This window comes from Seriola aureovittata, chromosome 23 (genome assembly GCF_021018895.1).
Source record: "Seriola aureovittata isolate HTS-2021-v1 ecotype China chromosome 23, ASM2101889v1, whole genome shotgun sequence".
Classification (NCBI taxonomy): Eukaryota; Metazoa; Chordata; class Actinopteri; order Carangiformes; family Carangidae; genus Seriola; species Seriola aureovittata.
Genome location: NC_079386.1, coordinates 4,000,729 through 4,027,126, shown reverse-complemented (window position 1 = coordinate 4,027,126; position 26,398 = coordinate 4,000,729). Strand labels below are relative to the sequence as shown.

The 26,398-nt window shown below is 39.8% G+C and overlaps 1 protein-coding gene across 7 annotated transcripts in view; it reads left to right on the top strand.

Moving 5' to 3' along the window:
- The window catches only part of nrxn2b (neurexin 2b), a 721,062-nt gene that overhangs the window by 113,882 nt on the left and 580,782 nt on the right, over nucleotides 1-26,398 (top strand). For all 7 annotated transcript variants that reach the window (XM_056368788.1, XM_056368786.1, XM_056368783.1 and 4 more), the window contains one exon: nucleotides 15,122-15,142. In XM_056368788.1, coding sequence (XP_056224763.1) covers nucleotides 15,122-15,142 — 21 coding nt within the window. The remainder of the gene's footprint in view (nucleotides 1-15,121; nucleotides 15,143-26,398) is intronic.

The following is a 26,398-nucleotide window of genomic DNA, read 5'->3' as shown; positions in this document are numbered from 1 at the left end:
CTGGTGTTTTCTTAATTAGGCAGTTGGGTGTCAGCTGACATGCTATGATCACCTCTTCCCTTTTGTTTTGGATTTGTTTTGTGTCTGGAGGACATGGCAGGATCCTGCTCATCACAATGCACGGCTCGTGAGTGCGGCCTACGCTCACGGATTTAGTCAGCGTCTCCAGAGTGACGGGTTTCCCTTCATACTGTACATTGTCTGTGAAGTCGGTTTTGGAGATGGATGTGAAGGAATGGTAATTGGCAGCTTCGTTTTTTTCTTTGAGAAATCCCCAACAATAACCAGCCATGTTGTAGGGACTGGAGAGGCTGGCTAGCTAAATCCTAACTCAATCGAGGATCATCAACAATTGTCACTAAATCAGCCCTTTAGTCTTTAGCTTCTCTCTCAATTCATTAAAAGTGAATGGGCTTTTATTGGCGTGACCATTTTAACTGGGACTCGGGGAGTGTGTGGAAGCTTGTAAGGCTGGATCGACTCAGGCAATTTACGAGGGGATCGAGGGGCGACTTGAGGCCAAAACCAGCACAAAACAAACAGAGCGAGTGAGAGATTAAGAGATTTGTTACTCATCTCCCCCCACCCCCCCACCTCACTGTTCCTCCGTTTTATTGTCCCTCCCTTTTTTTAGTTTCAGCTTGTTTGTTTTGCTCTGCTCATCCCCCTTCAATCTTGGAAGCTGTTGGTCTTCCAGGCTGCCTTGTCACTTTTTTTGTGCATGTTTTTCTTTTTTTCTTTTTTCCCTTTAGATTTTCTCTGGCAGTCTTCCCGACAAATTCTAACATGTCCTCCACTGAGACTGATATTCAGACTGTATTATCTTGTCCCATGCCTTTATATTATTTATTTATTTTTTCAAAAGTGCACTGACAACTGATGTACATTTTCAATGCAAAGCATCACTTCTGAAGAGATACTTGCAGTGTTACTTCCATCATTCAAACAACTTACTGTTATTTATATATATATATATATATATATATATATATATAATATATATATATATATATATATATATATATATATATATATAAAGAGCATTTTAAAAAAGACAGAAGAGATACCTTGTTTCCAAAAGTGGAAACACAAAATCCTTGGCAAAATACCTTCTCACAGTGCCCTCTTTTCAATCATCTGGTTGTTTTCTGATTCATCTGCATGCCACAGCCATTCCATAATCTGAAAGGTTTCGACAAGGTGTAGGTGTTTATATCTGCGGGTGGCCTTGAAAGCACCAAGACGTGTTACATAAGATGTCTGAGGTATCAGAACAGAAAGGATGAATGTGTCTTTATTCTCAACAGTCAAACAAGAGTTGAACCGGGTCAAAATTTTTAGCTCTTTTATACCTAGTGATTCATACAACGCATACTGAGTATAACACATTATCTTTCCTGTCAAGTCATCCTTGACTTATAACAGGGAGTTTTGAGTGAAATTCCTCCTCAGTCCAGATTGATGTCTGACATCTACGGCTGGAAAATGATTCAGTCTTCACATTTGTTGGCTTTGAGTTTTATAATATCATAGTTTGGGGTCAACTACATAAAATTAACCCCTCTAAATCAATGATTCTAAAACAAGGAAATGCATTATTGAAAGTTTTGTTGTTGCATTTTTAAAGTTCTGTTTGATGTGAAACATAACGGTGCATAACATAACACTTCTACTTGTGAAAACTAACCTTTGGTTAGTGGATTCAGTTGTTCACTGTTTCTCATATGTTCTGGTGGTGGGTAATACTCTATCAGCAGAGATAGTAACAGTTTTCACCTTTTTTTTCTTTAATCTATTTGAACAGTTAGGTGAGATGGTACGGTTGCAAAAGGGACAGTTGCAACAGGTCTTATTCCTCCAATCAGAAACATGCTAGAGTGATGTCACTCATACTACACATGCTCAGTGAGACCCCCCCCCCGCACCTGCATTTATTAAATAAATAAAAAACTACTCGTGTTTGAGGAATATATTGGCCTATTTTAACTCAAGAGAGGCCTGTGATCTATGCAAAACCAAACTCGAATACAAAATACAAAAATTACTGTTCTTTGATAAATATTAATAAATAAATAAATAACACCATAATATTATTGTAAAAGAATGTATATTTTCAGAATACTGTGCTTATTGAGACAACCAGCAAGAGGTAATAAAGTTAATGTATTTTCAATATTTTGCAACCATCCTTGATCTATGTTGCAAAAGTCCCCCAGTTTGGGGTCAGTTGCAATATCTGAATTCTTCCATTCAAATAAATACTGTGAATGATATGTCATATGTAATCATCTTTAAATGATATGGGCAGTTATCAGACAGATGCAAGTTTAATATGAAAAATGTTTGGTTGGTTTAGTCCAAACAGTCTCTGAGTAACTGAGAAAAATGCAAAATATGTGCAAATCTCCTGCTGTGACTTTCAGTCCATTTTAGTGTGAAAGATGTGGCACAGTGTTTGTGTAGCAGGCTTTGTGTAATTTTGATGTCTCTGCAAGACAGATAAGCAAATGAGATCATTGGCAAGACGATCAACCATCTTATTGTGCAACTGCATGTTTTTCCAGACACACCACTGTCTCTCTGTTGCAGTGGGTTGAAACTCGGTTGTACAGGTCCTGGAATTGTCTGGACATGAAGTCAGTAGTTGTTTATGTTTGTTGCTCACATTGGGCCAGTTGCACACACCACGGTCTTTACCATCAAACCGCTAAATTAAAGTGAGTTATATTGCAACAGACACTTCAGCCACTTATAGTTTTAAAGTTTTTAGTGCATTGCTCCTTGTTTCGTCAAATTGTGTGGATTTCAGAATTCAGTGCTCTACGCCTAAACAACAGTCTTCAGTCTCATCCCGTTTCTCATTTCACATAGGAGATAAGCCTTCTGCCAAGGTTTCTTACATCTCATACCCCCCCCCAATACTCACTCCCAATGCTCTCTCCCACTTTCCCATTATCTTCCCTTTCCTCCCATCTTTCCTGTCTTCTTAGCTTTGCAAAGATAAGATTTGCTCCCCCCAGTGAGTTGGGATGTCGTTACTAATGTGCTGCTATCATCGATGAACTGTCAGACCACCTTCCCCCCACCCTGCAACGTTCTTCCCCTGACCTTACTCCAGCAAGAAAAAAAAAACATCTTATGACATATACATGTTCCATATGACTTTTAACGCAGGCTTTAATGTAGAGTCCCAGGTTCATAAAATATTTCTTTCTGCCTTGTTCAGTGAGTCATGGAACTTTTCTTCTTTATTTTTTATTTTTTCACCACACCACGAATGATTTGTTGAAATTTTAACAAAAGTATCTCCATCGCTGAATTAAACATGATAGAATCACATCATTAGATCACAAAGGAGCACATGATGGGAGCGACATGAGGCATCAACCCACTCAGTCAGGGGTCTGCTAGAGAAATGGAGCAGCAAACATGTCACTTAATGTGTGTTGATGTGTCTTTGCTCACAGTTGTTGGGCTTAGGGAGGGAGCTGAGGCGCCGCCAGCTAACAGTTAGTGACATCAATGAGGTGGATCTACCGCTGCTGATTGAACCTAACTATATGTGTCATCTTTGGTGAACCCTTTTATCCAGATCACCTCACAGCATCACAAGTATGCATATTTTTAGCACAGGGAACCCCAGTGGGAACCAAATTTCGAACCCCGGCACCAGTAGCACCACGCCCTGTCTTTAGAGCTGCACAGAGGAATGACTTTGCTATAGCGGTAGAGAGTTGAGATGCTTAGCCCAGAGGGTAAAATGTCACCACAGTGCTTTGACGTCAAATGAGTGTCATTTGACTTTTTCCTTTACACCAGTCATGGAGTCTGAGAGTATGAATGAAACTTTAAAAAAAAAAAAAAAAAAGCAGAATCTCCAAAGTGTGGCAGCCACACTTCTAGTTGATGTCTAATCACTGCTGATGGCTCAGAAGGTGGCTTCAAATAGGCAGTGACTTAAGAGATTAGGCTGGCAGGCTGTCTTCAGCAGCAAATGATGTCATCCCCTTTCTTGGTTTTTCTCCTTTTACACCAGTTTTGCAGTCAAAACGTGTCAATCTTGTAAAGGCGCGCTTCATTACAGGCCTGTTGTCGCTCTCTGAGAGAGCACGTGGCCTCTGTTTAACTCATACTCACTTCTGTGTGATTGTTTATTTACATCCCAATAAGCTTTTGCATTGCAGCAGCTTTTCTTACTGGGGTCTATACAGTATGGATGTTAACAATACAACCTGACACCTTCACAATACACATAACATAACACATAATAATGCACATAATAGTAACTGACTCAATTTAAATAACATGAACACAAGGAAAATAAACAAGCTCTGGCTGAAACTATCATTATCTAACAGATGAATATCATCCGACAAAATTGCATGTGAATATTTCTTAATGCTTCTCGTAACGCTCTTTTAGTGTTTTTATTTATTTATTTTTTTTTCACCATGTATATTATTTAGTTGTATAATATTATCTGGCAGAGAATGCCATTCCTGAATTGCTCTGCTCCGCTGAATTGATATTGTTTTGGATTTTGGCAAAGTACAACAAGCTCCAGTATCAGGTCTTGTTGAAGAATTGTGTATACCAGCTGTTTTCACATAGATTATGTCAGTCTGCCTTGAAATCGGTAAAAACTAAGTTTGTTTTGATTGATAGCTGTGGACTTGTAGACCTACTGTCTTTCTATAACATTTTATCATGTCTAATAAGTCCTATGTGCACAGTTTGTTTATGATGAGTGGATACAGATTGTTGGTTCAGCAGCACTCACAAAGAGGCCACTCCAGAGAACATACAGTACCTTCAGCATGAGATGTGAGTGAACAATATAACATCCTGTAGTAGGGTAAATGCTGATATTAAACCCCGCCTCAAAAAACTCCCATCAATCTGAACATAACCTTGTAAGTTTGTATGTTTGTTTAATCATCCAAACTTTGTTTTATTCATTGGAAGAAATAATCTGACAGAGGATTTGGTAACAGGGAATAAAAAAAAAACATGATCTCTTCATGTCATTTGATGAGTTCATGATTATAGAGATTTTGTGAGCAATGAAAACAAATCTCATTCAGGTCACCTTGAACAGGGATTAGTTCGTGGACAAGTACTCATTTCAAATTCTTTATAAAAAGCCAGATTTGTCTAGATGTAGAGAACATAGTCTGCATTCAGGGAGAATAAATGTCAACTTTAATTTGGCTTCACCCAGTGTGTCCAAACTAAAAAAAAAAAAAAAAAAAAAAAAAAAAAAAAAAAATTATAATAAATGCACATCTACTATTTGCTCATGTATTTTACACATTTCCACAGACTACTGTCCAAGTACAGATGACATGCTGCCACGTTAACATACTTCAAGCACAGCTAGAGCGCATTTTAATTGCAGGGAGAAAAAAAAAAAAAAAACCTGTATGAAACACCACCAGTAAACGTCAGGTTTTGGTTTTCAACCCCCTTTAAATCAAAGAGTAAGGGCTTTCTAGTGCTTACTAGAGCTGCCATTTTACATTGGTGCAGAGCAGTCATACAGGGAGAAACTCATTGTACTGTAGAAGGAGCAGAAATACCCCACTGACAGCAGCCTTAATAGAGCACAATGCCAGGCAGCCATAAGACATGCTTTGTTTTTGACGGTGCGGTGCAGCATTCACTTTTTCTTCACTGGATGAAACTTAACATGCTCAGCTGTTGCTTATTTCTACCTACACATACAACCTGTGGCGTGGTTGTCGGACAGCATTCTGGAAAAATGTAGTGTAGTTTCCTACAATTCACGCCTCTGCCTTCAAATCTCGAACAGCAGCATGAATATGAATACGCTTCGCCCCCCTCGCTCTTAAATGAATCTGTTAGTTAACTGAGCACTAGTCATTACTTCAGGATTTAATTGCGGTGACACGTGAATGATATTAATACAAAATTCAATGGAGTTTAAAATCAAGGTTAAATGTAGTGAAAAATAAGCAGAGTTGAAAATCAAATGTCATTAAGTCCGCAAGGCTGGAGGGCCCTAATGGACAGGAAGGGCAGCCAAGCCAGGCCGATGCTTGACTGGTGAAAGATACACTCATTCCCCGGCTACACACACACACACACACACACACACACACACACACACACACACACACACACACACACACACACACACACACACACACACACACACACTCCCTGGCTTCACACAAGTACCTGCCATTTTTTTTCAATTTAATATATTAATATTTAATAGTTTAAACAGTGTTTTAATAGCGTTTTTAAGCTGTCTATGCCACATAGGTGCAACGCATTTAATATCTTAATGATAATCACTGTGGTTTTTGTCAGTGGTCTGATCGTCTCTTGCCATCTGGACACAGTCAGCAGAGCTAGATTTAGCCAGAGATAAAGAAGCTCATTTTCTTCCCTTCATAAGAAGCCATTTGCTGCCATCCGTCCCTGTATATAGTGAAAAAATCAAGTTACACAGACTTGAAAATAGACAGTCAGATAATCCATCACAGCAAACACGAAGCCTTCACTTCATTTAGTCAAAGGTTAAGTAAAAAAAAAAAAAAAAAGTCATCATGCCTCAGTTGAATGTTTCATATCAGTGCTGTATAATGTTACACCATGCCTCCTGTCAATCACCTGACACCCACAGCAGGAAGTGGAATGGAAATGATTTCTTTAAAATCAAGTCACCTTACAAACTTTAGAGCAACATCTGTGTTTTTTGGTAAGTGGAACAGAATTTCAAGCGAAGTTTGACCTCACAAAAACTTTTTTTTTTGTTACAGCTCTTCACAGAGCAGAGTTAGGTTGTATAACCTCATGTTTTTGAAAAGTCCCCCGCCCCCTCCACGCCCATATCTCATCTGAGTATCAACAGATTGTCTTCCTTTACTGTCTTGTTCTCTGCTCTCGCCTCCTGCTCTCCCCAGTCGTAGACGAGCGATCATCTCTTGCCTAATTGGCCTCCGTTTCATTTGAACTGCTTGGAATTGGGTCTGTTTTGCTCTCCCCTGCTGAAACACATCATTGCTGTTTTCTTATTAAAAAAAGACTAAAATAACCCGACTGCTACACTGTTTTACAGCTCATGATCCTCCAAATTTGCCTATTCAACTATGATAGAAGGGCTTTAACTTTTAGCTTTACATTGAACACATCAACTCCTTTTTAAATAAAGATGATACATTTTTATCTAACATAGCCCACTCTCCATTTTTAGTCCACATTTTATCTCTGTGTCTTCCTTTCTCTCTCTCCAGCTCTGTTTCTGTCTGACCTTGTCCTTGTTGAACCTTGTCCAAGGGCCCTGATATATGTCATCCATTGCCTTTACCCCGTCTAGCTTTAACTCGCAGAGCTGTGATGACATTGGCATAAGAAGTGCACCCCCATTAATTTCTAAACTGATTATCATTCCCTGACCTCCCTTTGAAACCTGCTTTTGCTTTATGAGTCACGCTGCGCGAGGTTACACCGTCTCTCTTTAATTCTGACATGCTACAGATATACTGTGATGTGTGGGATTGTTTCTATAAGAAACTTGTCTAGAAAGTACGCATAGTGCATACTGTAGCACCACCAGACAATTTTCTGAATTTATAATAATAATAGGAAATGTTTAGAAATGTTAGATCTAGGGAAGGGGATTGTTAAAGACCTCCTCCAATGACAGTCAAGTGTTTACCGTTGTTAATATCTATATGATATTTTTATATAATACAGACATATCATGAGTGAAATAATCATCAACACCATGACTGAGTGTTTCCTCCTTGAACTGCAGTGAAAAGAGAGCCAGGGTTTCATACGTCACTAACCTAAGGAACCAATCCTGTCAACTTGTGGGGACGAGGGGGCGGGGCTAAATAACCTGAAACCTCGTCAGTACAGAGAGAGAGAGAGAGAGAGAGAGTTAGCATTAGCACAGCCATTAACCCTGTGTCAGCCACTAACAGATACAAGCTAACAAACAACATAAACATATAAAAGATGCTAACTGTGCTAACCGTTCCGATACGTCTGCTAGTCTCTGATTCTGGTCTCAACAGACTCCTCATCTGAGTCTGGGTCTGCCCATACATGCAAAAGACTTGTTGTACTTGTGGCAATGAGCATTCTCTCTTCCTTGTCATTAATAGCAGGGTTTCTGTGATCAAGTCAGAGCTTATTGATGCTATGGTCTTTAATAAGTTAGCACCGGGGTTTCCATACCCTTGCCTAGTTAGACCTGAAATCTAGATCCAGATGTGTGCACAGCGACAGACAGTCACCACCACTAACGTTCATTAGAATAGCTTGTGTTAATAAGTCTTGCACAAAATTCTGGATCTGCATCAAAAATTAATCCGTCACAACTGGTGCAAGCAGGGTAACCAACAAAATACAGAGGATAGGATGTGTGCAGCTCAGTGGTTTATTTACAAGGAAGAGGAACAAAAGACTCACGGGATGGTGAAGCAGGAAAAGGTCAAAACTGAAAAGAACAGTACAAATAGACCAAATATAAAAAAAATCCAGTGAGAAACAGGCAGAGGTCCAAAACAGACGCACAGTAAACTTTTGGCAGCTGAAGAGGGGGAAGACAAGGCGGCTGTACACACACAGAGTAATTGACTAACAAGACAGAGATGACATAGAAAATTGATGGGAAAAACACAAAGGCAGGGAGTAAAACAACAACAGGCACATAAGGTGATTTCAAAATAAAACAGGAAACACTGGGTAGAATGTCACATAATCACTTTTTCCGTGGCTCATGGCTTACCTTTCCATTAAAGTTAATAGAAAATCTATCAACAAGGCTTTTGAGATATCCTGCTATTATCAAACTAACAATAGAATTGGACCAAAAAGCATTAGAGCTGCCCCAGGTTCCCTCCAAGGCAAGATGAGCTCCCATGTCTGCAAACAAGTACACAAAAACAAGTCCTGTCTCATGTTATATATTAGATTTTCAAACAAAGAGAAAACACACACCTAATATCTATAAATATGAGCATAAGATATCCAAACAGGACATATTAAAGTAAAAAAAAACATGGGTTGAAAATATGTAATATTTCTTAAAATCATTCTCATTTTTATGAATGGTGTGATAATTGGAATTATTCTTAATTATCAAATGACATTTTTTTTAAAACAGGTGGTGTATACAGTTAACCATATTTTGAAAAACCATATTTTTACTATTCAAAGAGGAAAAAACACACATTTGTTTAATGTTGTATCTTTCTAATCCCTTTCCATTTGACCTTAGTTCTCTCTTCCCCTTCCTGACATCCTGTATTAAATGGGGAATACTGTATATGTTGTGTTGTTGCCAGATAAATCAGTCAATTTGTTTATTTTTCTGTTCCTTTATCAGGATTAGAAAGCCTCAACTACATTTGCACATTTGTCAGGTGGAAGTTTTGTGTTTTGCTGTCGAGATTCCGTGTGAAATCTGCAAAGGCCATGTCTTGCGGATTAACTTGTCACTCAGAGAGAAAGTTTCTGACAATGTGGGGGAGTTCAGGACAAAGCTTCCCTCTGATTAGAATGTAAAGAGGGAGGAAAAGGGGTGTGCAAGCCAGAGAGTGCGCGCGCGCCTCATTTCCATCCATCTGCCTGTCTCGTCGCCCGCTCACTCCGTCTCCGTTCATTCACTGATGTTGTCATTTCTTTTCCTCTGTGCCTCTCTGAAGTCATGTCAAATAGCCTTGAATGGAAAAGGCTTTTTCTCTTCCCCTCTCACCGTTTGAAATCTCAGTTCCCTGAGTGACACTCTGCCGGACAAAACAGACTTTCAAAGTCTTTCCAGTGCAGCTAGAGTGACTCACAGACAGGGGCCATGTAAAATAATGGTTTGCATTTGAAGTTTAGAATAAAAGGCTGACTCCAAAGCAACAAATGGGTATTTCAAATGAAGTTTCACTTTTTGTGGTTTATTATGTAGGTATACCAAAGAAAGCAGAAGGACCAGTATTGTTCACAGCACTGAGGCCTCTTTGTTTGAAGTTGTTAAGCAAAAAGTAGAAGCTGGCCGCTCTCACTCCAACAGAGGAATTATTTTGCGCTTATCAGTGTGGATCCAGAGAAAATATTATACTGTTTGCTGCTCTAGTATCAACTCTCCTGACTTATTTGCTACACTTGTGCTACAGAAGCCAGCAGAAGTTGAGGCACACTACAGCTGGAAAACAGACAGCCAAGTGAACCACTTAATGGACAGAATACCTACAGGTGTAATGAAAAATTAAATAAAGTCTCAATCTGGATATCCAGTTCATGTCTGCTGTAATCTGTGTGCATGGGAGACTTGATACGGTATAAATGGAAAAACCACCATTTTTTATAACGTGTAACATCAGCTTCCATAAACATGCTCTCCGAGAACACCCTGCTAGTCATATTTCCCAATTTCAGTGTCAGTCACAAGGAGTACATCATCTGACTGTACCAAGAATACTCCATTGATCTCTAATGATTCACTAAAACTTCAATGGGATTTAATTGATTACATGTGAGTTACTAATAAGTGTGACACTCCATCAATTCTATTTATGATTTTAACAGATAAAACAAGAGGTCAGATGATTCGTAAGTTTCCACAGTGGTCAAAATAATTTTGAAATTCTGAGTTTTTACAGCCGATATAAATTGAGTCTGAGGTCAGAACACAGTTTAGTGATGACAATGTCTTTTTTCATGCTGCATACAGTTCATCTTAAAATACATAAAATTGAGTTCAATCTCTTTGTTACTGTCTCCACAATATTATATCAGGCAGCCCCTCCAGAATGTTGTGATGTCGTGATCGAAATAATTCGACCAATCCCTGTGAGTTCTGCGGGACCTTGCATTTTTGTCCAATCACCTCAGCTTTTCCACAAATTTGACCAATCCTACCAGTCCCTGCGCAAAACCTTGATGTCCGTCTCCAATCTCACTTCCTTGTTCCTTCCTTGTTCCTCAAGGATATATATATATATATATATATATATATTGCACAGCTTCTGCCTAGATAAATTCAATTTGGCTAGCTGCCTCATTGACAAGTAGTAAAGCTCCAGTCACTGAATATCTGTATTTTATTTGTTTAATCCAAAAATATAATACAGTTCAGGTTTATCCAGTATGGAGTTGTTTAGTTTTGCAATGAAGATTAACAAGGAATAACTTCTTAATCAGTGTTATTTACAGAAAAAAACAAGTGTACCCTTCTGTATAATTCACAGTTTGTGCCTATATCATGAAGTTTTTTATAAAACTGTTGGAGTGTACTTGTGAGTCATATATACAGTTGCTTTCTTCCTTTCTGCCTCTGATGATCGGCTTGCACTCCCTCTGTGACGGCTTGCTGCTGTGTTTCAGCCCTTTATCTATAATGAGAAGATTATTCTTGAAAATTGTGGATGATTGTTTTTTTTTTTAAAAAAGAAGTCAACAATCATAATAGATTGTTTTTCTCAGGACACACGGTGGTTCATTTCTAAGGCCACATCTCTTATTAACCCACTGAATATTTACAGAATGACTTTGACATTGTCACCTAACAGTTCCTAATGCAACCACATCTCATTTAGTACATCTCTCTTTAAAAAAAAGAATATAGTTCCTAAATGCTATCAATGCAGTTAGTGTGATATTTTTGTAGTTATGCTAATAAATTTACAATTACTTGTACCTTGCAATATTACTTCATGACCACCTATGCTCTTTTTGTATCCAACCAGCAGCTAACTGTGTAGCTTCCTTCATGTGTAAAGAAATGGGATGCTAGTGATAGAGAGGAGATTGTTTTTCAATGCAGGCATGCTTTTCTCCCCTCGGTAAATCCTTTAGTTAGCTTGGTGAGGATTAGGTCTGAAAAGTCTCTCATTTGCCTCCAAAGCCCCCAGGGATTCATTGGTGAAGAAATGCAGCTTCTTCACTGCTTCCGTCTGAATTTTACTTTGGTATTTATTTACTTATTTATTTTTTTCTGGCAGCCCACGTCTGATTTCTGCATCTCTTTCATACCCTGTGACTGTCTTCTTGATTAATCCCGACTTTTTTCTTGTGTTTGCTGCTGGAGGTATTGCACACTAATTTGGTGATATAGGAAAGAAATGTCACATTTGACTGGCCGTCAATTTAATGCAACTTTATGTCTACGTTTCAGCTTCTTTTAGTCTTGAATTGGCCGGAAGAGGTTAGAATAAAGAATGTGATATTCCTCTTTTTTTGTTTTTATCCCAGAAAGGATTCTAAGCTTTAGCAGTGGGCCCCATTTTTGCATGGGGAGCATAGCATATACATAGAAAAGCTTTTGAGCAACTCCTCACACAAGTGTTCTCTACATTCCCACATGAATTACAAAGTACATTGCAAAGACTAGGATCCCAGTGGAGCTCATAGCTTGAAGCTATGTAGGATACACCCCTAATGAAAAACAGCCCTGGGATAAAGATAATGGGTGGTAAAGACTACTTGAAACCATCTGTGGGATGAAAGGGACAAGGCTCAGAAGCGTGGAACACATCCCACCAAGTGTCTGACTGAAATCCACATTTCATTCTTAAGGCTGGATTTCATAACTATTTCCAGTGCTTGCTCAAAAGGAATATCTGTCAAGTAAGAGTCAACCTTAAAATGATACGGATTTAACAATTAGCGATGCTCACCATTTCGTCGAGCACGGCTTCTTGAAGGATATTTCTTAGTGTTTTCAAGAGATAAGGAATATCTTTCTAGGTGCAGTGTGCTGAATATGACCAAAAAAATGTAGATGAAAAAGTTTGAGACCGTTTGATTTATTGAAACACTTTAGATGTATAGGAGGGTATTAAAAGGGTGCTATTCCTCATGAATTGAATGCTAGTAAACCAACATCCAGGCTATCCATGAGATACATTTCAGTGTTTCAGAATTTTTAAAACCCTGTTTTTTTTGTCCGTCTGAACAGAAGTAGTTTCCCTCTATTTCACTGAAGGATTGACTTCATGAGGCTGAGTTTTGACAGAGAGACAGAGGGACCACAAAGGAAGAGACAGCGAGAGACTTTGTGGAGAGATGAGTGGAGAGAGGGGAAAGGCAGAGTCATGGCGATATAAACAACCTCTACTGTACATCAAACATCCTTTGCTTCGGCTTTGGAGAAAGAGAGCAAGATATGAGGGAGGACAATGAAAGAGAGGATGATGGGCTATGATCAGAGATGAGACGAGAGGAAAGGCAGAGTCATGGCTAGTGATTATATAAACAACCCCTACTCCACATCAGACAAACACGGTCCCCATGCCTCAGCCTGGCAAACGCTTTGTCATTCATGAAGGGCTTTCAATCAATGCTCTGGTATCCTTTCTGCTGTTTAAATCTACACATACAGAGGGGTTTCATCTTTTTAATTCCATGGTAACTGGCAGTTCTGGCGGCAGGGATTCATAGGGAGTCAACCTTTTATCTGAAGAAGTTTTTTCTCAGATGTTCTTCGGGGGTTGCTGTTGTACGGCCTCCTAGCTCCATGTTGAAGGGGTCAGCAGAGGAGCAAAATGAATGTTATATTTCCTGAAGTCATTATTTTATTAGCCCCGCGGTTTCAGTTACCTGTTATATCATCATCTAAGCTCAAGACCCTTTGAAGATGCTTTCATACAGGTCGATAATGGCACAGAATTCATAAGCAGAACTAAGATTTGGTTCATATAAAGGTGAATTTAAGAGAGCCGGTGCACTCAAAGAGAATCCCTTTTCAGGCACCTTGCTAATATGCATTTATACATCGAAACCAGTGAACCAATAAGCGGCTGCCATCTGAGTTGCTTGCGGGAGTACGCGGCCTGTGGAACGCCATTTCAGAGCACATGTTAACAGGTTAGAGTGGACACACTGCCTGCGTGACACATCGCGTGATCTAAAGATTTGGCGCCTCGCCTTTTTTTAACACGTGCCTAGTGTTGCGACCCGTGCCGTACACTGCGGGATCGTCCTGTATTTGAAAATAAAATGCTTACTGATCTTGCAGCCATGTTTACCGTTGCCTTTGCTGATGAATAGTGGGCGGTTACTTCTACCTAGCACCAAAATGTAGTGATGTCTTGTTGACATGTAAAGAGGAGCTCAGAAAGAGGTGAAAATCAAATCAACACATTTCTTTTTTCTTTGTTAACACCATAACACAAGTGTTAAATAGTCACACATAAAGACTGCAGATGTAAGTGTTAATACGGTATATGGGACCTTTAATGTGAAAAACAACTAACTGTGTAGTCTTCCCAAGAAATGGCAGTTATATGGATTGTAAATAAAAAATCAATTCACCATTTCCAGTTCTAAAATGTAGCTTATTTTCACTTTGCTAGACCTCATAGTCCATAAATTGTTTGCTACTGTGGCACAAAATCCATGTGACGATGCTATCTGCTTCTACTGCAGCTGCTCATGCTCTGACTGAAAACAAACTCAAAGAACCAGCCCATGAAGACCCGGGCCCAGCAGTCAAAACAGCAAATCAAAATGTTAAGTCCTCTACAGGGACGCCATGTCAAGATAGAGGCTGTTTTACATTCTTGGTTAGCGACTCATCTTCCAATATGGGGTTTCCAGAAGGGCAGGCGGCCGCAGTTTTATTTTCTAGCATTACAGACTGGCCTCTGCTGCTGTAGGCTAGCTCTTTTTTTCTTTTAAATAAAGTGTCCAGCCGGAGCCTGATCTTTTTGGCTCCCGCTCACTGAATCATTAGCCAGAGAGGTGTGTCACAGTCGCTGCTTCTCAGTTGGGAATCCTCTTTGACCGAAGCCTCTTGCTCCCTGTGGGGGGGTTACAATATGTTGGTTCAGGATCTTCCACACTCCTGGTGGACATTTCTTTAAAAGAGGACTGTGTGTGTTTGTGGAGATATTTGACCATTTGCAGGATTTTAAGAAAGCCACATAAAAGACGTTGAGATCACATATTCAGGAGAGCAGACTTCATTTTGTTTCACTGACTCTCTCTGAGATTTCAAGCCTCATTGGAAGTCTTTATTTAGATTTTATCTTGTAAAGGTTTTGTTTGAAGAAAAAATAGCCAGACATTTATTTGAAGACAACGTAACATCTAATGAGTCTCCTCTTTCTGTCTCTTTTCCATGCATTCCCTGTGGACCCTCCCCCTGAAGCTGAAGAGTATGCTGTTGAAGGTAAGACTGATGCTTTACTCCTCAGGCCCTCTGATGGCTTCCCTTAATGCTGTCATGGATGCTGATGTTTGGCTGCTTGTTAATACTCTTTGCCCTCCCTCCGGGGAGGGGCATTGTCAGTTTGGACTGCGGTTATAAGTGACGTCCAGGGGGCCTAAATTACAGTTTCTGAATGAGACAAAAGCAGCGGATGAACAACCAAAAACCATCCCTGTTTTATCTCTCGTTTATTTTATCTTGTCTTTTTTAATTTTGTTTTGTTTTGACTATGGTTTATCTCTATAGATTTAAGCATATGGTGGTATAATTCACTCAAACACTTAAAAAATGGAAGGAATGTCGATGAGGTTTGGCAATCTTGAGCCAATTTACCAAGTTAACAAGGTTTTGTTAAAGTTAACAAGATATGACATGGTAATTTTGAGATGCTTTCCTCCCTATTCTTCCAACAACGGTGAAGTAAGGCATCCAGTCGTGGTCCCTGAGGGGCCTCATTAGCCCATGGGCCAGGCACTCTATTACTCAGTGCTGGGATGTAGCAGACTTTATGGATGGATCAGCCTCAGCTTGTCTGTCTGCAGGCTGTTGTCTGTCTCCACTCTGCACCGATCAGGAGGAGGTTCACCCTCTGGTTGACTGAGTCTGTTTGTCAGTCAAATCAGACACTCAGATTGACAGGAACAGGCTTTTTTTTTAATCTATGCATTGAGTGGCAAACTAGTGTAAGTGTGTGTGTGTGTGTGTGTGTGTGTGTGTGTGTGTGTGTGTTTACATGTTTTTGGAGTTGCTTTTCCTCCTTGCTGAGTTTGAGGTGATGGATTACCTATCACACTGGCCTGAACCAGCAGGGGAAATCACTATGACAAACACCCTCTTCCTCCAGGTTTTCTCTTAAAGCTGAAAGCTTTAATGCTGCAGTTGTCTCTCAGTCTTTATGCAGAGTGTGACTTGTTTATCTTGTGGCATATCAGAAATATAGAAGCACGTGTCATAGTATAATTTCATTGTTATCGAGTCACCCAGTGAACTCTATTTGAATTCTGGTCTCTGCTTGATATGTGAAATGTGTGCCCTTCTAGACAGTTTGAAGTTGACATTTTCTCAGTTTGCTCCTACATGAGAAATGCAAGCCTCTTGTAATGGCTGTGTGTGTGTGTGTGTCCTTGCAGCCGTGTCTCATGTCAGTACCACTGAAGCCCTTGATGGGAAAATGTCAGGGGGAAGGTTGGGAGCAGCAATAAATACTGGCAATCCTACAATTCCTGGCAACACTGCCTGACAGAGTGGACCCTCTGTGTAGTGACGGGAGGGGCTGGAAATCTTTGTGTGAGAGAAAGGGAGGTGGAGAAGAGTGGATGAAGGTGATGAAGATGTGTGATTATACTCTGTAGGGAGGGCAACTCCTGAGGGACCCTGGGGTCCTCTGTTAACTTTCACCAGATTACAGAAGTAAAACTGCACTCTCCAACACATCTCCAGATGTACAGTTCAGAGTTATAGCATTTAATAGTGTATCAAAGTAGCACACACTGTTGTTTGTGTTTGCCTATGTTAAGGCAATGTCATTCAAGCCTCACCTTTTAGCTCAGCACCTGCAGTGTTCTTACTCATTTGAAGAATGTTGTGCAGGTATTTCTTTGCACCGGGCAAGGGTATGTGTTGTAGGTTAAGCTTCCTATTAATTAAGTGTGCTCCCAGCAATTTGAGTGGGGAACACCTCTCCTTGTACAGAGGTCTAGGTGTTTTCTCCAGCAACTTTATAACTCTAATATAAAAGCTCCCTTGGGTTTTGCTTTTAAAAATTTCAAAAAGGTTCGGAGTTTGTTTTGATACACAAAAAAAAACATACTCCAGAGTGAGGATATTGTTGTATGGAGATACTTGCAAAAAACTAACACTAAAACTCAAACACCTCAATTAATTTGTACTCTCTGAAGTCATGTAATTTAATTAAAAACAAGGAGTTGTGTTCCCAGCTCCCAGTGTGTTGTATATCAACAAGACAGCTCAATAGATTTATTTAATGGCTCACTGTCTCTGGTTCCAAACCCTCAGAGTGCTACTGCACTACTTTCTCCTCTATTTTTAGGGTTTCCCCGTGACCGTATTTGGTCTAATTAGTGTCAGTGACCATGTGTTCAAAGGTTGGTTGAGATTGATGATGTAGAGAGATGTTGAGACCCCCGGGGAAGGCCAGTGCCGCTGGAAGGTGGCCGGTGGCCCTCGCCCTCACGCTGAAGGGCAGCGATTGATGATCCGCTTTCGACGCTGACCTGTTTTTACCAGCGAGAGCTAGCCAGCCACGCGCTGCCATCTGCGCACTGATAGCCGAGCTTGTCCTCTCCCTGGAGGACTGCATGTGTGATGTATAGTTTCATTATGTAAGCACAGGTGTAGCTCATTGTCTGGTGGAGGGGAGTTCCTGTAGAGGCTAATAAAGAAAATGGCACTAGGCTGAAGCTAGTGCTAGCCTAAAGGTTAGATTAACAGCTTTATGACATCCAGGTAGCCATTTTAACCACCTGGATCTATTAGGAGAACAACAAAGACAGACTGGACTGATATTGATGATGTTTTTGGTTGAACATGTGTAACTATGAAGATATGAAACAGAATTTCTGAAATAGGCCTGTGTGGGGTCAGCTGACTTTAACTGCTCAAAAAATGCTTACAAAAAGTAAATAGTGAAGAAATAGTAGCTTGCTAAGGCAGTAAAAAATGTATGCTGTTCATTCAGATGCTGAAGGATAGTCATCTTTAATTTCCTTCCAACTGATGGTTCTGACAGACCATGACCATGGACACGGCTGAGAAAAAAATGCCTCTTATACAATTGGACAGTAACGGATCAAATCTAACCCTGGTCAGTGTGGCTGGCCTCTGAAACTGGCTGATAGATTTAGTGACCTGGTGCTTTGTTTGGGTGAGGGATGTTCCGAGCTGCCCACGCTGATCTTAATCAATCTGATCAAGGCTAATGATCTTTCCTCTCTGAGCCACGCAGACCTTCAACTTAATCTCACCCTCGGGGGGAGGGCAATAACATTTTTTTTTTTTTTTTTTTTTTTTAAACCGTGTCAAAAAAAGGAGTTTGATGTTGGCTGGAGATACAGGATTATAGATTTGAGTGGGGCCTGTAGTTATAGGAGATTACTTTGGATCATCCAAACCAGATTATGGATTTTGTTCTTATTTGCTCAGGAGAAATAAAACAAAATGATAGACAAAAAAAACGTCAAGGCAGCAGATCAGAAAACACAGAGTGTAAAGCAAATACTAAATGTAATTGTGGTATTAACCTAGATTTTGTTTGTTTCAGGAACAAATGTTGCTTGTACATGATCCTTATTCAAATTCGAACTGCTGTTGTTATTTTGAATACCACTGTCTAAAAGGCTGACCACCTGGGTGATGAAAACAGTTTTGATCTCGCCAAAAAATGGTACATTGCAATAGCAATTGACGATAAGGCATTTATCTATACAATAGCGTAGGAAATGATACAATTTGTCCATTCTCTCCGATCAATAAAGCTGCATTTTTCATTGAATGCACAAGAAATTTGCAGTGTTCAAATAAAGCAATTGATTGCGGAAGACTGATGGCTAGCCTTTTACTCACAAACAATTCAAAAGAATAGACTGCAAATAAACAAACAAACAAACAAACACTCACATACGCGCACACTCACAGTAACCACATTGGAAGGAAGAACTGGCCAAGGATGGGAAGGGTGGAACAGAGCTGAATGACTTCTTTTTTCTGCTCTGAAATTGCTCAAGAGCCTTTGGACAGTAGGATGCCTTGATGTTTGCTCTGCCTGCCTCGCCTCTGCCAGATGTTGCTGTGAGATTAAGCATCCTCAGGTCCTGGAGGAGCCCAAGTCCAGCCATGCCTGTTCTCACAAGACGTTAATTTCACCCCACACAGCTTGGGCTCTTTTTTTTCTTTTTCTTTTTCTGCTTTGTGATAACCAAGTCCAAGGGGATGGAGTGGGCGTCCACTTGTGAGCAACTCCAGATGCTTCAGTGTCAACATGCATGGCCTTCGGCAACACTGTTTGCTTTGATGGAGAGAGAAATGATCGGACAATGCATGGCCCGCAGCTCTGTTGTTTGGTTGTTTGTGTATGTGTGTGAAGACATTGCGTTTGCCAGATTGTGCTGCTCGGCTTGAGATTTTTCTTGGTTTGCTTTTGCATTTGCAGACTAGTACAGCTCTGTCAAACTTTTAAATGGCTACGTATTCCCGAGTTAAGCCTGTATTTGATGCTTCTTCACAAACAGTATCAGGGCTCCAGACTAACCTTTTACATTGGTTGTACTGGTTGTCTAACTTTTTCATTTTGGTGCACCCCAAAATTTTTACTGCGCCTTTTCCATGCCACAATTATACATTTTAAACTTTACATTTTTGGGGTGTTACATCATATCTGAGCCACAGATATCGGACAAGCCATTTATTGCAGAAGGCAAATATTTTGGCCTTTTTGTATGTTGTAGACGCTGTTGGGTCAGGATTAGGCATCTTAAAAAGTAACTACTCAAGTACTGTACTTAAATACAATTTTGAGGTACTTCAACATTTTCCTGATTATTTGTATTTAATGCTAATTTATACTTCCACTCCACCACATTTCAGGGGGAAATACTGTACTTTCTACTCAACCATATTTATGACAGCTTTAGTTACTAGTTTGATTTTACACAATGGACAATATAACAAGCTTTTAAAATAGTGACCTTTCCCTCGAAACTTCTCACATTGTTTCATTTCAATAAATATTGAAATTTAATACATCAAATCTAATATATATTAATATATCAGTTAGAGGGACCAAACCAGTACTTTTACTTCAATATTTTAACTACATTTTGCTGCTCATACTTCTGTACTTCTACTTAAGGGGGATTTTTCATGAAGGACTTTTACTTTTACATTGCTGTACTGGTTACTTTTACTCAAGGAAAGAATCTGAATACTTGTTTCACAGCTGATCTTCAGTGGAGAAATGTTTGCTTCATTTTGAATCACTGGTATGTTTTAAGAATGTGATGTTGCTCGAGGAAGAGTAGGGCGCGCCTTCACACATGTAATATATACAGTATATATGTGTGTGTGTGTGTGTGTATATATATATATATATATATATTATATATATATATATATATATATATATGATATAAAATATCAGGGTCAGAGCCAATCAGAGCCCCTTTAGTTGACTGTTTCCCCCTCTACCTACCACACAACAGTCGTAACTTCAGCACTTCCACTGTATTACAATGAGAACTGCAATGGGCTTTGTGAGGGATTTCAACGCTGTCTTCAAAGTACTTCTTTCTCCTGTGTACTAAAATGAAAATTTGTTGTGCACCTCTGTGCTTTTGTTGTTTTGAAATAGGGAAGAAAAAAGACATAAAGTCTTTTAAGCTTTTCCCTGTGGACTTTGGGGTTATGGGGTATTTGGAGTTTATATTGCTTCATCTCATGTTTGGTTGTCTACACCAACTAATTTATGCCCGGTCAGGGATACAGTGTTAGTAATCCTCCTCTATTTTTGATCCATCTACATCTATCACTCAATGAGTTTTCTCTCTTCCTCTCCCCTTATCCCTACACCCATCTTTAGCCTTATCCCTGTCTCATCAATCTCCTCTTCTGTTTGGTCGTCTTGTCACCTATCTGTACTCTTGACGTCTCTATTCCCTTCCCTATACCAATTCTCCCACTTTTTATTCTGTCCTCTTCATCATCTCATTCACCCTCTTCTACTTGATAAATGTATAGGCTGTATCTAAGGAGGCTTAGTGCCTGGCGGCCTCTATAGGAAGCAGTGAAATGCAGCATTACTGTGTTACTGAAGGCTACACAGAGTGGACGCTATTATCCAATCAGCCAACATCATGCAGATACAGGTCAGGAGCTTCAGTTAATGTTCACATCAGACATGAAAGAGTAATGTTAAAATGTGATCTCAGTGACTTCGACCGTGGCGTGATTGTTGGTGCCAGACTGGCTGGTTTGAGAAGTCCTGAAACTGCTGATATCCTGGGATTTTCACACATAGCAGTCTCTAGAGTTTTTACTCAGAAAAAACATCCAGTGAGCGGCACTTCTGTGGATGAAAACGTCTTTTAGATGACAGAGGTCAGAGGAGAATGGCCAGCCTGGTTGTAGCTGACAGAAAGGCTATGGTAACTCAGATAACTACTCTGAACAGCCATGGTGAGCTGAAAAGCTTCTGAGAATGAACACATCCAAACTTGAAGCGGATGGACTACAACATCCGCTCCTGTCAGCCAACAACAGAAATGTGAGGCTGAAGTGGACACAGGCTCGCCAAAACTGGATAGCTGAAAACTGGAAAAACATCAGCTGTTCTGATGAATATTGATTCTTGCTGATGTATGAGAATTTGGCATCAACAGCAAGAATCCATGGACCCAACCTGCCTCGTGTCAGCTCCAGACTGGTGGTGGTGTAATGGTTTGGGCCCCTCGACACCACTCAAACACAGTTTGAATAGGCAGCCCATCTGAGTGTTGTTGTTGTTGACCATGTGCATCCCTTTATAGCCACAGTTTACCATCTTCTAATGGCTACTTCCAGAAGGATAATGCAGCATGTCACAAAGCATGAAAATGTGAACTTCAGTGCCCTCCCCAGTCACCAGATCTGAATCCAGTAGAACACCTTTGGGATGTGGTAGGGAGATTGGCTGGGTGAACATGCAGCTGACAAATCTGCAGAAAATGTGTGAAACAATCGAGATGGAGCAGAATCTCAAAGGAAAGTTTTCAAAATCTTGTAGAATCCATGCAAGAACTGAGGCTCTTTTTCAAAGCAAAGAGAGCCTCTACCCAGTATTAGTATGGTGTTCCTAATAAAGTGCTCAGGGAGCATATATAGAATAGAATGCAAAAGAATAAGAGGTGGGCCCAGGTTTATTTAATGCCCAAACTAGAACACGTTTCTGCAGCTATAGAATGTAACAGGCTTGGCCTTGTTCTTTCAGAGGCTCTTACAGTTTGACACGATCATAAGAGATCATAGTGACTAATTTACAAAGTAGGTGATTAACCTACCAAATCTATGCTGGCTGTGGTCTCAGTGTGCAGCTTAGCCTCTATTGACTGGGCACAGATTAGATGAGAACAGGTGAAGGTGGCTAATGTAATTATTACCTGAGTGCCTCAGTAATTTCTGTCCCTTATATTTTTTTTTTGTTCTTTGCTCTTCGAACCTTGCCATTATTTCCAGAATGTTAGAGCACTCTTGTTGTGTACCTGCAGCCTTTTCTGAATTCAATTATGCCATGAAATGCCACTGACTGCAGAGCTAAGAGTGCATGCTGGTGGTGACACTGCGAGAGATTACATTTGGGCTGAGCCCAGCGAAAAGTCCATCTCCTGCCCATCCCTGAGTCGACAGCCAGTGTTAAGAAAATAAAAGCACTCAGCCTCACTCTCACTTCCATCTACCTGCTGAGGCAAAAGGTTGAGGCAAGTGTTTACGGCCACATTTTTCCCTCTCGTACGTTTTTATGTGTGTAAAGTGTGTCCCTCACAAGACAGTTCTTTGTGCACATCTGTGTGATACACGCATGTATCCTGGTGTGTATGTGTGTGCATGTTTATTTCCCCATCACTTAAACTTGTCTAAGGTCCAGCCCCTCTGATGTCTAATAGCATTCTGCAAATTTAGTCTCTTCCTGAATCTCCGTCTCAAACAGGATCTCCATTCTGATTCATTTGCCTGGTGAGTTGTTTCAGCTGTCTCGTTTGGGCCTGGCCTTTATTTACTGTCCAACATTCATTTAGCAGTGCTACAATTACATATGAAGGGCTGTTGGTGGCACAGACGCAGTGCGGAGACTGAAATGGTCTGGTAAAATTGAGATCAATAGCCCGGTGAGATGAGCAAGAGTGACCAATAAAAGAAGGGAAATGAGGGAATAGAGCTATTCTTTCTTCATCCCTCCCTCAGTTTCATAATGGGAAAGTAGTAACACTTGAGTGAGCTTGTTTTGCCACTGAGGACCTCCCTCCCTCCACTTGAATGTAAAATGATATTCGTTTAGGATTCAAGTAGTGTAGATTGTATAGTATTTTTCTCTTGCTTCATCCTCCTTTTTGTTCCTCCCTCTCCCGTCTCTTATCTCTTTGTATTCTTTTTTGTCTTTTGCAATCACCCTCTTGCTTTCTGCACGTTTCATTTTTTTCTTCTTTTGAAGTTAAATTCAGTTATGTTTAAAAATAAATGTGGTTGGCTGTGACCTTAAACTTTAAACACCATTCAGTTTCTGTGTGTTTCCTCTATTAATGGAAGGGAGCGTACCATTGCTCTCTATGATTATTGGATTTTGATGGATACAAACTGCAAAGTAAAGCATTTCTACTGTAATACACAGCGTTTATTGCTGGTTTAGAAAACAGTGCAGTAATGTGAATGCAGTCAAACAATGCCTTTAACCCAAGTTCAAGCATTTTATAAGCAAACACTTGAGGCAAGTAGTTGAAATGTCCCTTAGCAAGACACTAAATCAATACCAGCTGATGGAGTGCGGCACTGTAGCCAATCCTGACCTTTGACCTCTGTGTGGATGAGCAGAACATAAATAATATATCACAGCAGTCAACACATCAACCTCGAACCTATTCTCTAAAGCTTGTTGTATCTGTTGTCTAAACGTGACAGTCCGTACATATCTCGCACAGCCTCAGACCATGCAGTTAGAAAAATAAATAGATGAATGCAAAAAAAATAAAAAATCTACTTAATTTCAACTCTGATGTTTTCGTTATTTGCAGGTATAAGTGCATGTTCAAAACAAAACCATATATACTGTATATATTCACGCGTAATCCATTAAAATGACAACCATCATATCAAACCTGTCAGTCGTAAACTAAACTTGGCCTCTTTTTACACCACCTACATTAAGATACGTTAGCTTTTGTTGATAGTGGTGATCAAGGGGCTAAAAGCATTTGTCTTACAAGAAGAATAAAAGAATTTCAACTGTATAAAAAATTACAAATACTGGTAAAACTCACATCTCCTAAATCCCTGAAATAACCTCATGTTCAACCTGACATAATGTCTGAGTTGAGAATCCAGAATTCTGTCTCTAATATCAAAATGGACAGTGTGCTGTGTTCCTTAGAGATAGACTGAAAAAAAAAAAATGTAGATAACGTAGTTGACAAATTGACATAAGCTGAGGATTTAGTGTTTTTTAGGGCTGAGATCAACTTAGTCCAGCATGTTGATACAGCTCCAAGATCAAATCTGCAAAGTCACAAGTGTAGTCAGATTTTGCTGGATTAGGACCAAGCCTTTTAAATCTTACTCCATCCATGTTCTCAGATTCAGACACAACTGTTCAGACATTGTGTTACAAGTCTTTGTCCTACTGAAACACATTTTTCTCCAACACTTAAAATAGATAAAATAAAAATAAATGTGTTCAAAAAGAAACTTTTTTTTTTCATAAACTAAAATTACCACCTGAAAATCTAGAGGTCAAGTGTGAATGTAATTAAACAGATGCTCATTATCACCATCATCATTTTGGACAATGACCTTTTTTAGATATGGAAAGTAGAAAGTGGAATTTTTTTTCTCATTAAGTGCCATTTGAATTAAAGTAATCAAATGGAGTCTGTGCACAAAACAATGGATTGAAACTCATTTCTAAACAGCCCATATACACCAGTCTGAAAGCCACTATTTGGAGAAGTTGGAGGCCATTATGTCACTTACACAGTCACATAATGAAGAACTGAGCACTGAGTGCGTGCTTCTCACCCTGTATAAAACCAGCTTTTAATAGTTGGTGTAAAATGGAAAGGGCCACCAACTTGACAAAACAAAGACCTTTCATGACATTCCAGTCTGACATTAGTTTATCATGACTTTTATACTGCAGCACATATAGAATAAGGTGTTCTGGTGTTAATTATTATAGAAATGTCCTGCTGCTCTAAACCGCTCATAATTACCACTGAAAAATGAGTTTGTCCTGGATTCAAACCCAAGATGACAGAATTGTAAAGTGAACACTGCAGCCAGCAAAGCATTTCTTCATTTATCACAGCCAGACAACTAGCAGGGTCTGCAGACCACTGATTAAATACAAATGTCCAGTTCAAGCTTCTTTATTTATTTCACAAAAGACTATAAACACAGCTGGAATTCCTTCTTCTTCATTATGGACCGGTGTAAACTCAGTCTGTGCTCATATCAGTTCATATCAGGCTTCAGTTGGAAAGATTACAAATAGGTTTTGTTGCTTCACCATGGATTCATTCATTAGGTTAGTTCAACTCAGGGATCCTCTTAGGGTTGTCCGATCTTCTCCATAGTCAGATCGTCCTATTATCACCCTGTGAAAGTACCAGTACCCAGTATGATCTATGAGCTAATGGGCTAATGTGCTAAAGGGCTACCCTTTGTGCTGAGCAAAAACTCAGCTCTCTCTTGGATCGGGGGAGGCGTGGAGACACACCTGCTTATGGCTTGCAGCTCTGTCTCGCTCTCGTTGACTGTCCCTTCACATCCCTGTCATTTCCCCTTCCGTCTTAGGGGGTGGTGGTAGGGGATGGGTGGTAATTATGTCTGGAAATTCTACTTAGAACCACGAAAAGCAATCCATCAGCAGGGTACCTATACACACAGCAGACAGAGTTTCAGTTTTGGTTTGAGTGCGTCTATTTTTAATACTAATACTAATAATAATAATAATAACGTAATTAGTGGGAAAATGAACCAAATAACATCCCTTGCTCTGAACATATCATGGTGTGCCTGATGGACACTGTTTATTTTTGGATTCTTTGTTATTTTCTGTTTTATTTTGAACTAGATTCCCTTGTTAGTTTTACTTCCTGTCTTTATCTTGTTTCCCTCCTTGTGGATTGTCTGCCCCGCCCTGATGTGTTTCACCTGTGTTCAGTCACACTTGTCTCCCTTGTGTGTCTGTGTCAGTCCGCCAAATCCTGATGTTCTCCAGTTTTGTTCCGCTTCACCTTCATTTTGGATTTTGAGTTCTCTATAGTTACACCAGTTTTATAAGTTTCCTTTGGTTAATAAAATACCTTTTTTTTTTTCAACCTATAATCTTTTCTGTTGTCTGCATATGGGTTCAGTTATTCAACTGCAAACGTGACAGAGCATTTTTGCTAACCGGGAACATTGGGTCTTCTCCTCCTTGAATGTACTGAGTCCCAACAGCACAACCCGAGTTCTTAT